This window comes from Balaenoptera musculus, chromosome 1 (assembly GCF_009873245.2).
Source record: "Balaenoptera musculus isolate JJ_BM4_2016_0621 chromosome 1, mBalMus1.pri.v3, whole genome shotgun sequence".
In the NCBI taxonomy this organism is placed as follows: Eukaryota; Metazoa; Chordata; class Mammalia; order Artiodactyla; family Balaenopteridae; genus Balaenoptera; species Balaenoptera musculus.
In genome coordinates, this window is record NC_045785.1 from 145,842,829 (window position 1) to 145,860,722 (window position 17,894).

At 42.3% G+C, this 17,894-nt stretch overlaps 1 protein-coding gene across 4 annotated transcripts in view; it reads right to left on the reverse strand.

Moving 5' to 3' along the window:
• Positions 1 to 1,972: 1,972 nt before the first annotated feature.
• TRAF5 (TNF receptor associated factor 5) overlaps positions 1,973 to 17,894 on the reverse strand; it is a 46,535-nt gene continuing 30,613 nt past the window's right edge. For 2 of the 4 annotated variants that reach the window (XM_036822908.1, XM_036822918.1), the window contains exons 5-12: positions 16,814 to 16,915; positions 14,269 to 14,433; positions 13,551 to 13,628; positions 13,158 to 13,232; positions 10,443 to 10,535; positions 6,627 to 6,767; positions 5,083 to 5,251; positions 2,014 to 4,428 (exon numbers count right to left, since the gene is read on the reverse strand). In XM_036822908.1, coding sequence (XP_036678803.1) covers positions 3,851 to 4,428; positions 5,083 to 5,251; positions 6,627 to 6,767; positions 10,443 to 10,535; positions 13,158 to 13,232; positions 13,551 to 13,628; positions 14,269 to 14,433; positions 16,814 to 16,915 — 1,401 coding nt within the window. In that variant the 3' untranslated portion in view covers positions 2,014 to 3,850. Of the gene's footprint in view, positions 4,429 to 5,082; positions 5,252 to 6,626; positions 6,768 to 10,442; positions 10,536 to 13,157; positions 13,233 to 13,550; positions 13,629 to 14,268; positions 14,434 to 16,813; positions 16,916 to 17,894 lie in introns of all 4 variants that reach the window. The other 2 variants (XM_036822906.1, XM_036822926.1) reach the window with 2 other exon arrangements.

Sequence of the window (17,894 nt, forward strand, 5' to 3'; positions counted from 1 at the left end):
AACAGGCTCCAGGTCACAATTGCCAACAGTTCCCATAGGAACTGTTCTTTTCTCTCTTCTTTAATTCTCCCCAATCCTTATGTGGATTGGTTTAGCTTGTCTTCATAAATTTTGCCCTTAGGGCTCTCCCTTCAAATGTTTTTTGCCTATTCTTCTACTTTGCATCACAAACATTCAGAATGGTCTGAGACATACATGTTTCTCAGGAGAAAGAAGTTAGGAGGCAAAGTCTATCAGAGGCAGCTGGGAACATGTGCACGTGAGCATTTTGGTTCACTGCTGTAGTGACCGCCAGATTCTGTTTTATGAGGACAAGGACAGTATCTGTTCTATTTGTACCTAACGTAAAATCTGACAAAAATATAGTCAATTAACATTTGTTTTCTGGAAAAAAGGACAGTGCAGGAACTGAGTTATAGACAAGCAAGTATACAGCCCCGAGCAGGGGCTCTTGGCCTAGTGGAGGGTAGGGGTTGAGTGCAGGGGCTAGTTTGAGAAGGCATCTTGGAGGAGGTGAGGCCAAAGCAGAATCTTAAAGGGCAACAATTCACCAGGCAAAGGAGGAGGTGAGGGTAGAGAAGAGCATTCTAGGTAAAAATGTACCACAAGCACTAATGTCAGAATGGCTTAGAATGCTATTGCTAAAAGCCAAGTAGGATTGTCAGGAGGTGAGGCTGGAGAGGCAGAAGCAGGCATGCAGGGCCTCGCCCACCACGCCAAGGAGGCTGGGCTTTGTCCTGTGGGTGATGGAGCCACAGTGGGTGGGGTGAGGTGGAGAGTCAGCCTCAGATTTTCATTTTAGACATTACTGGGTATCAGTGTGAGGTTGGATCTGAAAGAGGCAAAAGAAGAAAATAGGGAGAATAGTTGTGAAGCAAAAACTGTAGGCCAGCAAATAGGGCAGTAGTAGGCAGTAGGGATAAGAGTAGTAGGAATAGTTTTAAGAAATTATTTGGAGGTCCAGTTGGCATACTGGGTGGGTGACTGGATGGGGAAAGTGAGGGGGGATTCATAGTGTCCAGACTCTGGCTTGGATGCTGATGTCACTAACTGAGGTAGTGTAAACGGGAGGAGTCACAGGTTGGCAGTGGTGGGGAGACTGGGAAGATCTCCAGTTCAGTTTTGGTGAAGTGTACTTGAAAGTGCCTGTGGGACTTCCATGCTTAGATGTTCAGCAGGTACTTGGATATAGGAGTCTGCAGCTTAAGGCAAAGGCCAGGGTCAAAGATACAGACCGAGGAGGGAGCAGCATGGGGGAGATAATGAGTTCAAGAGTGCTGGGGGTGGTGCCCTGGGAGCGACTGCTATTCTCAGGGTGGCATTTGGCCCTGCTGACATTCAGTTCCCTTCCCACCTCCCTTGGTACTTCTCTAACCCCTGACCTCTTCTCCAAATGCTTGCAGATTCCTCTTCCCCCTCCCTAAAGTGTGGTGTTCCCAGGGAATTTCACCACCTGGGTCCTCTACTGTGCATCCATCAAAGCTTTATCTCCAGCCCAGAATTCTTATGTAAGATTAAGACCGATGTCTGCAACCACTTTCAAGAGAAAAGAGGTAGTTGAAGTGTGGACTGATTGTCCAAGGGCCCTCACAAAGGGTTCGTGGCTCTGTGTCCCATTTGTGTGCACTCGAGACTGGCACTGGGAATTGACCCTGTGACTATTTCTTGTTTCTCTGAAATCATCACATCTGGAGACCAGAGGTTAGAATTCAGATCTGTTAAGGTGCATTAGTATGTACCCCACCTCCCCACCCTATCTGAATCCTGCACATACCTTTCTCAAGGTTGTTGACTCCCCTTTTATGCCTAGTGTATTGTTTTCTTTTCATCAGGAACCGAAATCAGACCAAAATGGAAATAAAAATTTAAATCTTACAGATACAGAATAAAAATAACTGTTCAGATCATAAAAAAGGAACAATAAGTTTCCATGGCTCGACTTCCTTAAAACAAAATTCACAACTCTTATTTTGTGAGAAAGAAGTGCTTTTTATTTTAGAATACCTTGTTCTGTGTTCACTGTTTCAATGATGAAGGGACTCTGAACTCATAAGCAAACCATGCCGTGACTTAACATTTTTTATGTAGAGAAGTTGGTTAAAACACAAAATCTGTATTTTGATAAATTCACTTCTTAAAATGTGTTTCACATCAAAGACTTAAAACTAGTTACAACAGTGTGATCTGTTCCTCAGGAACGCAACGATGACTTTGGACTTGATGAGAAACATTGAAAACAAGCACACAGCGCCACCTGCGTCTAGCTGTGAGGTCTAGAGAAACACTTTCTGAGTTTGTCTGAGGGAATGTGCTGACCGTCAGCTGTACCCCAGTTCACCAGCAGATTCAGGGTAGTTCTTTAGCAGATTTCTATTGTGAACTTAGGTCTTTGAATTTAACCCTTTGGGAAGATTTGTGCAGTATGAGTCTTTGGTATCTTGGAAATTTCACAGGAGAGATGAAGAAAGTTCCAGTTATTCCAGAAGCCACTGGTATAAATCATGTGCTTCTGTGAGGTCAACTGATCAAGAGTTTTAAGGTGTGTGGTCATCACCTGAGTGAGCAGCTTGCCCTTGCACGCTCAGGGGAGCCAGCTGAGTGTCGGCCATGCTCAGTGGCATAACAAGAGTTAGGGCTCAGGAAAACTGGGTAGTTTCTTGTTAAGCTCAGTCTTATCAAGAGTCAGAAGGACTCAGGTAGACTCGTATTTACACTCTCAGACCCATACAGATAGATGTAGAAGAACACGATCATTTCTGTTCTTCACAAAGTACTCAGGACTTCGACAGGAAACATCACAAGTTTACATAAGTGCCCATTTTCATATCAATTTATGAATTCAAAATTCCTCTCAAAAAGGAGATACTGCTTTTAGCTATCAATTTCAGATGGGAGTACTAACACCCATAAGAAATTGTAATGGTGTTCTCCCTAGGTTTTAAATTCCTCTTATCCATTTTTGACATTTTCTCCATCATATACTAAATTCTGCCCATCCTCATATTAATTTACTATTCTTACCAAAATACCTTTAAACTATTTGTATACATGTACATATATATTATTTGTTAAGTTGAATCTTACGAAACTGATAATATTTGATCATTTTGTTTGAAAACGGTTTTTTCACGTGCTTGAACCTAATAAAATCTGAACTTTAGCTGGATGGCTGTATCTCCTTATATATAAACTATGCCGTGCTTTCTGCTTTACTTCAACAGGGAGAATGAAAATGCTTACTCTATTCACCACTTCTTATGCATCCTTGCAAAACTGTGCTTGCTGACTACTAGTAAACTTCATGAAAATATTAAAGGTGTAGTAATTTCCACAAATACAGTATATAACCAGAAAAAGTCTGGTCCAAACTGGGCAGATTGAAGTACATTACCCATCTACCTAACTGGAATAGCCTACCCTGAAAGATAGTCTTTGCAGGCTTACGGTCAGGTCTAGAATCAGAAGGTCAAATATAAAATACCAAAGCATTTTCAACTGGAAATTCTACCTCTGTGTCCTCAATGACATTTAATATTATAGAGGGCCCACCCTGAGACCCCACAGTAAGCACCAGTAAAAGAGGTATGCCCCAGACCTTACCTTTAAGAAAATTAACATCTTTCAAGAGATACAAAAATATAAATAATGAGAAGATATTCTAAGTATTGTCAGTTTCAAACTGGGACAGAATACAATGTAAAAAGAAGACAGCACTTGAGAAATCTCAAAATGACTTCAAACATTAAGGGCAAAGAGCCAAACACAAGTGTGTGTCGAGCCTACATTCAGTCACTACATTAACCAAAGGTTCTGGATTCAAGGAGTCCTTTTATCACCCCAAAAGCAGTGATTAGAGATCCTCCAGGTCAGTTAAATCCACAGCCACTTTCAAGAACAGGGTGTCATCTTTAATGTAGGTGTTCTTGGCATTCTCCAAAGTGGAATGAGCCACGAAGCGTGGACAGCCAGAGGCAATGTTCATCTCCCCATCGGGTCTTTTAAAGCTGCTGCTATTGGGGTCAGCCTTGAAGGTCTCCATAATGTGGTTCTTTTTGCCACTTTGGTCCAAAAGCATCAGGGTCACCCTCTGCCTGAATGGCCACTGCAGCAGTGAGTCAAACTCCCCTCGCATCACCACAAAGTACAACGACAGGTGCGTCCCCTTCCCGGACCCGTCCCCATTCAGGTACGCTCTAGCGCAGAGCCTGTAGCCACAGCGGCTGGTGTAGAAGGGCTGGCTGAAGATGGATACTGTGTGTCCGTCCAGCGCCTCCTTCTTCTTCAGCTTGTAGTCTGTCACCTTCCAGATGAGCTTTCCGTTATAGCAGGCACTTTCTAGCAACTTAAATCGCTCTTCGTTTTTATTCAGCTGTGCTTTATGAATATTAATGTGGGCATCATGTTTGTTAGTCTCCCCTTCCAAAACAACTGCAAAGAAAGAAAGACTCTGAAGGCCTTAAAGTTGTCTTTAAAATTTGCCCAAAGAGGAATTTTGTTATCCGAAGAGAACCAAGAAAATTCTGACATCCCAAAGATGAACTGAATTCAATGTCCACCAATGGACAATTCCTATTAATAATATCAACTCCGTGATTCTCGTGTCTTGGCGAGATTGGCACCAAGAAAACCCAAATGCGTCCCCTTGATCTGAGGCTCACCAAAGTGTTGAGAAGATGCACTCTGTACTGAGGTAGCGGGCGTCTGCATGGTAAGCCCCGCTGCTTTCTAACTGGAATGCTTTTAAACAGCCAAACCTGTCTCCTTTTCTATACTTAAAACAATGTTCCCACCACATCTTTCCCCTTCTCATTTTTGTCTACTCTCCTTAAAAAACCATCACTCCCTGTTCTTGGAATTTCCTGGCCCATTTCCACCCCTTGCTTGTTCCAGCTCCTGCTCATGGCCCTTCATCATTTTTGCCTGAGTGGCCAGAATCTCATGCTGTTCTGTTTCACAAATACCAGATTCAGCCATTGTTGATCCTGGACAGCTGTGACTCTCCATCGGCCAGGTCTGCTTGTTTCATGAACGCATGTAGAAATAACGCATCACCAACAGATAAGTATAAAACATTAGACATACCTAATCTTTGATCATGGGTTTCTAGCAGGGTGATTTTCTGTTTCACTGTATCAATCGCTTCCACCAAAGGCCTCAGATCAAATTTACTTTGTTGCTGGTTAGCCATTTGTAATAACTGACGCACCTGAACTTCTAGCCAAGCGGACTTGTCAATGTGACTGGCAAGAACCTTTCAGTACAAAGTGGATCATCATGTCAGAAAAATTTGAGTAATTCGTTAAGGTTATATTTTTCAACTCAAACATTTCACCATTAATTAATCAATTAATGAAATGAAAAATGCACAGTCCAGAAGAGAAAATTCAATGAGGATCTCAGAGAGATGAGTCACCTAATACCTTCCTCCCCCTCCACAGCGTCTCTGCTCCTGTTTCAAATCTTTGAACTATTCTTCATCTGAGTTTTACTCCTCCCTTGGTGTCTCTCCTCTTGGTTCTCTAGCCTATCTTTATATTTCTGTTCTCTCCTTGCCTTATCACTTCCTTCTCTTAGATGCTATTCTTCTGATTCACTCCTACACTGCTAGAAGGCAGAGAATGCGCTGGAAGAAGGCCCACCTGTTCTGGCCTGAGCACTACAGGTGGTACAGAAGTGCCTGAGCTAAAGCCTGAACATTTGGTTGCTCTCTTTAGATGGAAGGGACTAAATAAAACTATAACTATATTTCTCCTCCACTCTTACCCTCAGTGCCTTCACTCTTGACTGGTTTTTGTGTTAGAAAAAGGTCAGAATTGAAATAATAACATATGATGGATTTCCTTTTTTCTACACACACACATCCATATGGTATGCTGACAAATATGGAAATTATATGGCCTACATTTTCTGGGATAATCCAGATTTCAAAAAGATTGCCCATATCACATCTTGAAATATTTTCCACTGTAAATTTTATAATCACAATAATGTCATTATTCTTTAGGAATTTGTTTATGGTTATTTAACATTCATAATTTACACAGTAATTTTTGCTATATTTTAGTGATGTTTAAAGCATTTTCTTCCCAAGGGAATTAATAGTTTCACTTTGTTGACTACAAAATGCAGGACTACAGATGCTCTCAAGGAATCTGAAATCAAGTGACTAATATCAGCCCAACACTGATTACAACACTAATTGCCATAAATTATATAAAAGCACTGTACCAGTGTAAACATGTACTAACATTGCTAAGTGTACTGTGTTATGTAAAAGAGGACCTTTATTCTTAGGAAACACATACTGAAGTATGTAGGGGTAAAGGGCCATAAGATAGACAACTTACTCTCAAAGGGTTCAGAAAGAATACCCACGGGGGGCGGGGAGGTGACAGGGACAGGGTGGGGGAGTTTGGGACAAGGAGGAGGAGGAGGAGGGGGGATGAATGAAGCAAATGGGACAAAATACTGACAATGAGTGAATCTCGGTGCAGAATATACAGGTGTTCTTTGCACTATCTTACTCTTGCACATTTGAAATTATTTCCATTTAAAAATTAAAAGAAAAACCCTCACAGCTAGTTGAAGGCTAAGTCTTGATTATGAATAGAAAGGCCATTTCTCACCTGTATATTTGAAAGGAAAGTTCCATTTTTGCCAAACAACTGCGCAAACTGCTTGAACTCCTTTTCGAATTTCTTTACGGTTTCTGCTAGCTGCTGGATTTTACTTTCTTTTTGTTCTAGGCTCTTATATAAGTCAGAAATCTAATAACAGGAATATGAATGAGGTCATTGAACTACATGCACACAAGTTAAAATTTAAATATAGTTCTAGGAAAATATTGCAGGTTAAGTATTTCTAGGAAAAATATACACACATATATTTATAGAAAATATTTACAGGTAGATTACTATATAATTCTAAGAAATGTTCGCAGGTGCTTCCAAAAAAAAAAAGAAAAGAAAGATCCATAGATTTCTCATCAGCCTTTTCTATATGTAACCCACTTTGATGGCTCATCTAATGCTAGTGACACCACTTGACTAAATTTGCTGAACTGGTTCTCCTCTTTCATTCAGTATGCACTTATTAAACAACCGCAGAGTCCTGACCGCCATACCACATTAGATGCTGTATGCACAGTATCAGTAGTGATAGCTGCAGTTTGCTGAGTCTGTCAAACCCTTATATTCATTAGCTGTTTTAATTCTCAAAGAACCCTATGAGTTGGGTATGACTATCAGTCTCACTTTACAGATAAGGAAATAGAGGCAGAGCGTTTAAGTAACCTGCCCAGCATACCGCTAGCAAGTGGTAGGCAAAACACACCACCTCTCAGAATTTATAATCAATTTGAGGGAAATAACCAAAAACCTTCGCGTGATCCTCGACAACTCTTCTCTTATCCCTACACCCACTTAATCAGCAATACCTGCCAACTTTAACTCCTGACACACAAAACAACTCTTACATCCATTTCTCATTGCATCTCGTCTTGTTTCAGCCTGCGTTATTTCTCACCTGGGCTGCTACGATAGCTTCCTAACAGATCATACACTGTCCCTAACAAACACATACCTGAAAAGAAGCTCTATGGGAGCTGGACTGGCATGAGTCCCACAGTCCACTGGAACCTCAACAACTGGGCTGGTGCCTGGCACTAGTAGGTGCTTGATAAATATTTGTTAAATAGATGAATGAATGAATGAATGCTCCCCCTGTCTTTAGCCTTGTTTTCCTCCAAATCATACTCCATATTGTGACCAGAAGAATAATGTGACAAATCTGGGCTGGTCACCCCTCCTATTTAACCATCTCTAGTGGCCTTCTTTTACAGGCTATACAGGGCCCTACACAATCTGCCCCTGGCCACCTTTTCAGCCTCATGCCCATTTGCACACTATACACCTTCTATTTCAGGCCCTGCTCTCAGTCACTTCCTCCTTCACCTAGAAGCGATCACTTTTTAAGCCTCACTCAAGGGCATATCCTCCCAGAAATACTTCCACACTAGTACCACCTACCTAGGCCACCTCTTAAGTTCCATGACGTTCTGACCATACTCTAGAAGTATAACTTACCTTCATGACTCATTGCTTTTTTTTGGGTTAATTTGGTCATGTTTTTCTCCACTAAATTGCTGAGGCTACATATCACTTATTTCCCGATCCCCAAAGCCCAGCACAGCGCCTGGCACACAGAGGGCATTTGACACATGTTTTATAAATGAATGCACAAGTGGCTGCAATAACCATCTGATCTCTGGCCCCCAAATCTTCTACTTATACCCCAAGAGCTGACTCCCACGTGTGCACCAGACATCCTTGACCAAAAGCAAACTCAGTGTCTCCTCTTGCCCCGCCCCCCTCACGTCTAACCTGCTCCTGTGTGTAGTGCCCATGTCAGTTAATAACATTACCAAGTTCCCTGCCTTAACTACAGCATGTGACTCCAACCTGCCGAAGTCTCTCAATGCCCTCCCTCCATCCCCACTGACACAGCCTTGGTCAAGCCTTCACCTTCCGCATCACCACCACCCACTACCACCTCCAGTATCGCTTCCCCTAATACTGAACTGCTTATTGTGAGCCAGGCACCGTGCTAAGAGCGCACATATATAATTTGACCCTCACGACGACCCCATCTTACAAATGAGAAAATTGTGGAAGACAGAGGTTAAGTAGCTTGCCCGAACTCCTATGTGCGGAGCCAGGTCTCGAACCCAGGGCTTTCTGGCTCCAGGACCCTCACTCATCAATCGCCAGGCTCTACTGCCATACTGTCTAGTTTACTGCAGCATCTTTCTGCCTGGTCCCTCTGTCCTCATTCTCTTCTCTCCTTCTATCCATCTTCCATGCTACCACCAGCTGTCTTATTTTTAAAGCCAAACAATTAGCTGGCCAAGTATCTTCCTATTTAAAAACATCTTTTAGATCCTTATTACTGGCAAACATTAGTTCAAACTTTGGCCCTTAAATCCTTTCTGAAATAGAGCAGAATATGAATAAATTAAAAAAATCACTGAATGTAAAGTATTTGAAACTTCTTAGCTTACATGGAAGGCCAGTGCAGTCTGGACCCAACACACCAGTCTTCAGCCTTTCCCTGTCTCACACCTGGATGTCTCTCTACCCCCAAACCCCATTTCCTTGGACCATGAACCTCTCTCATGCCTCTCTGTCTTGGCATAAACTTTCCCCTTCTGGAATATCCTCTTTCCACAACATTTTAACTGATGGACCTTCTCTTCCTTCAAGATGGTGCAGCTCGGATGTGTTACCTTGAAAAGCCTTCTGCAACTCCCACAGAGCAAACTGCTGCAGCCTCTGTACCCCAACACAGGGCACCCCCATTGCACGTCCCACAAGGCACAGCATCTTATCTGTTTACATTTTTGTGACCTCTTCAAGGGTACGTGCTGTGTCTTCCTTGACTCAGTGTCCCTAGCAACTAGCATTGTACCTGACATACGGCACGTGTTTGTTGGATCAGTGGATAGACGAATGAGGCAACTCTGACAGAAAGAACTTGGGAATGGCTCCTAGGCAGCATGCCTTCCACCAGAGTTACAGTTTAATCAGTCTTTCTAATTTTCTCCACGATCTGACCCTGAAACTCACACACCTGCTTTAATATGGAATCAGACACCATAAAATAATCTGCAGCCGTAAAATTCAGCTCCCTCTCTGCAGCTGGATGGTTTTCTTCCCTACCTGGGCTTGAAAAGTCTGATCCTCTGAGATGCCCTAACAAAATAATGAACTTTTAGAATAATTACTCAATAGAATCAGCATTTATTGAGGTCCACTATGAATATTCCAGGGACTACGGCTGGCATTTGCACACATAATTTCACTTGATAATCACAACCCAGTGAAATAAATATGTACATATGCATTGATTGCAGTGAAATAAATATGCACGTTGAGTAGGTTGCAAAGTTAATAAGTTAAGACTTATTACAAAATATATAAAACCCACGGTGCCTAGAACAGATAGTCAAATGTTGTTTCAAGGCAATACTGATTTCATTTAAAAATGCCAAATATCTACTAGGTTCCTACTAGGTGCCAGGTAATAACCACAAGGTGTGTGGATAGGCTGCAGAGAGGCAGTGTGGTGTAACACGGGGAGCACTGGACTGAGAATCAGGGACATGGGTTTGAGATTGAATTCTGCCCCTTAATATCACAAACACATCAAAATTTCTTTGAGCTTAGTTACTTCATCTGTTGGTTGAGGGGGCTGAACCCAAAGATCTCAAAGGCACTTTCCAGTTTAATGTGCTACAAGCCTGTGAGTCTGTCTGGCCACTTAGTAGAAAAACATCTACCTCCAGTTGACTTATACTGAAACAGAGGGGAATATAAAAATACCAACAAGTACAAATCCCAGCGATCCTGTTGCCTCCCTTTATACTTGAACCCTTGAATATTTACCTGTTCTTCTAATTGGAAGTTCTTTTCTAAAACCAGAAGCATGTGGTCCCGTAAGGCTGAATGTTCATGCTCCTGCAGGTTTCCTCGTTTATCCTTTAATATGAAGAGAAAAATAAGTCAGGTTGTTGAAAGGCTCCCAAAATGAGGGTGGTGGTGGGATATTCTGCTAAAGCAGAACTTTAACAACTTTGCTTACTTGTCTCAAAGTGGGTTGCAGGGAGAATGACCCATCCCAGGTCCCTTTTCCAGCTTTAGGATTCTACAGTACCCATGAGACACTTACAGAGAGTCAGGCCACTATCAAAATTCTCAGCACTGATTTCCTTCCTTGCCCTGGGAGTATATGACTGAGGGTTAAGTGTAGTTATTACCACCTCTCAACTATTCCCATATAAAGCTTACCTCCTTGGTGGGTTATCTCCCAGATCAGTTTTAAGCCTCCGTTAGTTCTCCCTCCTACCAAGCACACTTCTCTACCACCTTCTATCACTGTCCTGCTATCGGGCAGAAGGTACGCAACCTAATTGTAATTTCAGCCCATGCAAATTTGTTGCCTTCAAAGTCAAATTATATGTTTGCAAGAAGAAATGCAAACTTCTTCCCTTATCATTAAAATTCCATTGCACCCAACACAGCCATAAATAAATAAATAAAATTAAAAAAAAAATTCCATTGCAGACTGCCTGCATTACTAGTAAAAGCAAATGGTATGGGTGGCCCATAGACTCTAAGCAAACATTCATCATCAATTTCCCTTGAGTTTAGGGTTGGCCCCTCCTCCAGAGAAAAACTCCCCCAGCCATCCCCAGCTCCAGTACTAAGGTAAGTCCTAGAATACAATCCAAATGGAAGTTTGGGCCTAACTGTAAAGAAGATTCCTTTTAGGGACTTCCCTGGTGGCGCAGTGGTTAAGAATCCGCCTGCCAATGCAGGGGACACGGGTTCGATCCCTGGTCCAGGAAGATCCCACATGCCGCGGAGCAACTAGGCCCGTGAGCCACAACTACTGAAGCCCACACGCCTAGAGCCTGTGCTCCGCAACAAGAGAAGCCACCGCAATGAGAAGCCTGCGCAATGCAACGAAGAGTAGCCCCCGCTCGCCGCAACTAGAGAAAGCCCGCGTGCAGAAACGAAGACCCAAAGCAGTCAATAAATAAATAAATATTTTAAAGAAAATTTTTTTAAAAAGGAGATTCCTTTTAGAGCTGGAAAGCAATTCTGTATTTTGTACACAAGGAAAGTAAACCCTATCCTTTCTGCAGCCAAGATAATCACTGGTTTGCTATGTGACACATTTATGGACTCTTAGCTGATTTTTTAAAAAAGCTTTCTCATAAGAGTTTTTTAAAATAAGAGAAATATATGCTTATCTCAAACAATATAGCAAGATGTAGAATAAAAATAAAAGCCCCCTTCTCTCTGTCTCCACACCCAATTCCCTAGTCTCACTACCAGAGTCAGTGAAGATATATACACAGTGAGATCATACTGTATGTAATTTTTAAAATATATACCTCATTCTTTTTATCAGATGCATAGTATTCCAAAATATGAAAAAAAAATATATATATATATATAATTATATACTCAGTACTTCAGAGATGGACTTATAGGTTGTTTTTCATTTTTTGTGGGTTTTTGGATTTTTTTTTTTTTTTGGCTAAATACAGTAGTCCCCATTTAGCCACCATTTCAATTTCTGTGGTTTCAGTTACCCATAGTCAACCATGGTCCAAAAATATTAAATAGAAAATTTCGGAAATAAACAATTAATACTTTAAATTGTGAACTGTTCTGAGTAGCGTAGTGAAATCTTGTGCCTTCCTGCTCCGTCCTGCCCCAGAGGTGAGTCATCCCATAGTCCAGGTATCCAGGCCGTACATACTACCCACCCATTAGTCACTTAGCCATCTTGGTTATCAGATAAACTGTTGCAGTATCACAGTGCTGTCGTCAAGTAACCGTTATTTACTCGATAACGGCCCCAAATGATGCTGGCAATTCAGATATGCTCTTACTGTGCCTAATTTGTAAATTGAACTTTATCATAGGTATGTATGCATAGGAAAGAAAAACATAGTATATATAGGGTTTGGTACTAACCATGGTTTCAGGCATCCGTGGAGGATCTTGGAATCTACCCCCATGGACAAGGGAGGAGTATTGTAAATATCTTTGTGTGCATGTGTGTTTGTATATGTGTGTAATCATTGCATACTTATGAAAGGATATCTGTGAAATAAATTTCTAGCAGTAGGATTGCAAGGTCAATGTGAGGGTCACATTTTATTTTCATAGATATAACCAAACCTCAAAAAAGTTGGTATTAGGTATTATAAATTTTATGTATATATAAATTATTTGTTCTGTTTCTCTGGAGAACCCTGACTAATAATAATATTAGTATTATGTATTACGTATTGTATACAAGTCTTTTTTTTTTCTATTCCATTTATAGTTATTATAAAATATTGGCTATATTCCCTGTGTTGTATTATATATACTTGTAGCTTATTTATTTTATACATAGTAGTTTGTACCTGTTAATTCCCTACCACCATCTTGCCTCACCCTACTGGTAACCACTAGTTACAACTGCCAGTCTTAAAGTTTCTCAGAAGTGAATGCCCTTCTGCATCTTGAATGGAATCGAATAAAATGAACTCAACAAATGAATTATACAGTAGAAGGTAGACAGAAACAATTATTCCATACCTTTACAGTACAGCCATAGTGCTTGAAAGGACAGTCTTGTTCAGCTTCAGGACACACAGCAAGGTGTTCATCCACCTACAAAACAGACAGCCTCATGCTAGAGAAATGCATCCCCGACTCTCCGGCTACCTGGTGTAACTGCAGCAAGCAGGGAGCCAAGTGTGTCTTGGGAAGAAGGGAGGAAACACCATGCTGAAGCCTGGGGGAAGGAGAGCTAAGATGAAAACAGAGAAGAATTCTCAGGGAGAAGGGGAGGGAAGACAGAACCATGGTTATCATGAGGATAATTTAAGCCTTGGGCCCCTGCTTATGGGATTTTATCAAACACACACCACAATGATTACTGAAACTTTATCTTACATAAAATCTACTAAGAGAATTATTTACAGTTACCTCAGTTCTTGGAATAATCTGCAAACACTTGTTGGGACAAGATACTGGGTACTCAGGACACAAGTTTTCCTCATGATTCTGAAACAGAAAAAGTGTGCTGAAATAAAGCCAGCCTTGCTTCCAAAGGCTCCCTGTATGGCCTCAGAGTGTGTATACATATGTCCCTTTGGGTATCTATGCTATGTGGCTTACCCTCTGTAGGAAGGTATGGCCTAGTTCCAAAAAGGGTTCTAGATGGCTGTTTTCTTGGTATAAATGAATTCAATTCAGTTCAATTTTCCAATTCTTTTAAAGAAGGTCAGAGGACATGGGGCTGACAGAGGACAGACTATGGGAGTCACCGGCTTGGCTCCTTTGGCACATGTAAAGGGTACCCCATGCTCTCGTCTTATGCCGGCATCCTGCCTCTCCAATTAGGTCAGAGCATCCTGAGGACAGACAGTGTGGTCACCTCCTTGGGACCCAGCGCCTAGTGTCACTCCTGGACCACTCACACTCAGCAGGTGCTCAAACAACATTTTTGCCAATGATACATGAATAGAGTCCTACCAAGAAGGTTTTTAGCTTTTTATAGAACCCTCAGATAAAGTTATTCTTTAGACCTCTTTCTGCATAAAAATAAATCCAGAAAAGTGCTTCTGGTATCCCATCTGATTCACTGTGACCACTCAGGCAGAATTTAGTCCCATAAAGATGATTCTTTTTTTTTTTTTTTTACCTGTAGATCGATGACTACCACATCCTCTTTGCAATAAAGGCATTTTTCCTCTCGAAACGGACAGTCTGCGCTCAAATGCTCTTTCAGATCTTTGCGAAGGACTGGCTCCCGACAATTCTCATTAGAGCACTGCACAGCTTGGAATAAGCAGTGCTGAAGGTGGTCCTGCGACAGATAACAACAAGCCAGCGGGGACCCACTGAGCAGGGCAGTGGCAGGGGGAGCCTGCTGCAAGGCCTAGTGAGGGAGGGAGGGAGGACCCTGGGGCAGCAGGAGAAAGGTCTGCGAGGGTGGGGGGCAGGGGGCACAGCCTCTGTCACAGGCTCTCTGCGGAGGCCACCCGCTGCCTCTGCTGAGCACAGGGCATGGAGAAGGCTGCTTGCACGGAGGCTGTGACAGCCAGCCTTGTTTGGAAGACAGGGGAAGATGCGTGACGAAGAAAGCATGCCGGGTTTATCTTTGATTACCTATTAACCTGCTCATAATCTCTGGTTAGCTCTTGAATATTTTCCTTAGGCTTGCCAATTAATTTACCAGCTCCTCAAGGACATTTCTTTTGTGCACCCTCCATCCCCACCTCCAGCACCAAGTACTAATCTCTGCACAGCAGATGGTAAAAGCCGGAACAGAGGGCAAAGAGGGAAGAAGAGAAGGCTACCTCCTAAGTAAGTGAAGGAAGGGGAAGGACTAAAGGAAAGAAAGGGAGGGAGAGGAAACTGTTCCAGAAGCCGTAAAGAAAAGGATAGAGGAATACAGGGTCACAGGCCCAGGAGAAGCTGGGATGGGTCAGCCTTGTCAAGTCAGGAAATGTTCTTGACCAGAATATTAGAGAATGATGACTCGACAGTGTCCTTCATGTTACAGATTTTTAAAAGCAGGCATGTCTTAACAAAACCTGTGGATAACACTGCAAGTTACTGTGGTGCTGACAAGGTATCAAACTCCTAAGGAGTTTGTTCCCCACCACAAGATCCTTTAAAACGGGGTTGGCAAGCTACGGCCCTTGGGCCAAATCTGGCCTGCTACCTGTTTCTGTAAATAAAGTTTTACGGAGAACAGCCAAACCTATGTCTCACATATTGGCTATGACTGCTTTCCCTCTGAGATGGGAGAGTCAGGTAGCTGCGACAGACACTGTACGGCCGGCAAAGCTTAAAGTATTTACTATCTGGCTCCTGACAGAAACAGTTTGCTGAGCCCTTAAGAGAGCACACAGTTTTTCTATAGGAGGTAAATAAATATTATAGCTATTCTCCTTTGCCTCTAGTAATGAGAGACAGTGACAACTGACATCTACCTCTTCTCCAAAATCCATGGGTGCTACCCCTGAGCTCTCACCAAAACCGTCAACATTCATCAAGACTCTGCTACCTGTGAGATCCTACACCTTACTCGCAAGGTGAAGGAGAACAGGGAATGAGAGGAAATACAAAAGAAACAGGTGAAAATAAACCAGCCACTCTTCTGCAGAAGCTGAGGATCTGGTCACTAGAGCTGATCAATGAGCCTCATTTCCTGTACAGGCTTAGTGACAAAAAAGTTGGTAAAGAGGCCCTGCTTGCTCTAGGACCTGACTATCAAAACAAGTGGCGAGGGACTGTCTTAGGAAAACACAAAAACCTTCTGTGAACTTCCAAAGAAATTCTTGGGTTAACAAGGAAATCATTTACACATTTATGAGCTCAGTGCCTAGGGGTTTAGAGGCATGATGGGGAAAAGATTGAATCACCTGAAATACATTCCAAAACGTGTGGCTGGGAAGGGAAACTTGTAGCATCCTCCTAGCAATTCCCTGGAAGCTAGAGATGCCTGCCTTGTATTCATTCATAGTGTGATTGAACCTGACATGGGCTTGCTGTGGCAGAGCCACGTTTCCTGCTTCCTATTTAACAACCTTCCACCGCTGGATGCAAGAGCAAGGTAGGACAGCTTCATCTGAAAGGAACTCGACGACCCTTCACCTCCCCTGCACCTCGTTTGTTTGCATCTCATACCAATGCTTCACCTTTACACTACATTCTAGCTCTGTTCTGGTCTGTGTCATCTGCCTTAGATCACAACCTCTAAGACAGCAGGGCCCACAGCAGCTAGGAAACACCCACCTCAGCACCTGCAAATGCTTCCAGGCAGGGACCCTTACAATTGTGTCTTTCTGCAGTCATGCCCTGGCTCCCATCCTAGGAATCCCAAATCCTTCACAGTTTTCCAAAAATGACGTGTCCTTGCTTGACCATTTCTTTTGCCCAGCATGTCTCACATCTTCTCTTTTGGATCAATAGCCCTAACCCACAAGTTAAGGTCTAGCACACATGGTATGTCCTCCATGTGTTCCATACAAAATGAATCTCTTCACGTGAGATTAATTTCACACCTTAGCCCTCGGTGTGCTGCACTGTAGCCAAGTGTACCGCTAGACAAGAATTCTCTGAGGGCAACCCAATGAATCTCCACACCATGCTTAGCCCAGTAACTGTCACATAAAAATGTTCAGTACATGTCACTGGAAATATAGCAAAGGCAAATATTGTTCACCAGTAATACCAACCTGGTATCTTCCCAGAATAATCTTGGCATTACATCCAGGAGCATTTTTGCAAAATACATATAAATTGAGGACTTCTCTTTTGCAGCAATTGTCTTTAAACACCTAAAAGATAAACATAGTAGGTCTCACACACTCCAAAGCTTTAGAGCAACGTGAAGGAAGCTATTATTAATTTGGTCTTCAAGTACATCTCAAACGTTGGGTGGAAACTTCCAGTCAGTGGTTGGAATGGAAATACCAGATTCACCACCATAAAAGAAAAGGCTGTCTCAGATACATCTGACAGGCCACCAAACACACAAGCCAGGTAATTTAATGCTTAGTGCAGTAGGCTGAAGCTAGGAGAATCTCGTGGTGAACTTGACCCCCCATGCTCAAAGGTCAAGAGGTGGGGCTGTGGATGAGGGTGATGCTTTCAGCTTCCTGTCCCAGGGTGAACGTTTGCATTAGTCATCAGGTGGTGTCACTGAAGCTGTGCTGACTTATTTTTCAGCACAAGCCAGGGGTTGGCAAACTTTCTCCGTAAAGGGTCAGAGAGTAAATATTTTCAGCTTTGCCAACCACGTTGCAATGTTCTCTGTTGCAACTATTCAACCCTACTGTACATGATACTTAAATGAACAGGCATGCCTGTGTTCCAATAAAACGTTATTTATGGACACTGAAATGTGGATTTCATATAATTTTCACATGTCACAAAACATTATCCTTCTTTTGATTCATAAAATAAATTTTTGTTTTGAAATAAAGACTCACAAGAAGTTGTAAAAATAGTACAGAGTTCCTGTGTACCCTTCTTTTGAGTTTTTTCAGTGATTTAAAAATATAAAAACCATTCTTAGCTCACAGGCTATACAGAAACAGGTGGTAGGCTGGATTTATCCCAACAAATCCCATGTTGTAGTATGCCAACCCCTGGCCTAGTGGGTGAGGCAGACACAAGTACAGCTAAGCATTTGGAAAACGTTATCATAAGAGCAGAGAGAAGGAGCATGAACATTTGACTAAAAAGACAAACAATTCACTTAAAAAATCGGCAAAGGATTTGAATAGGAATCTCTACCAAGAAGATATCCAAATG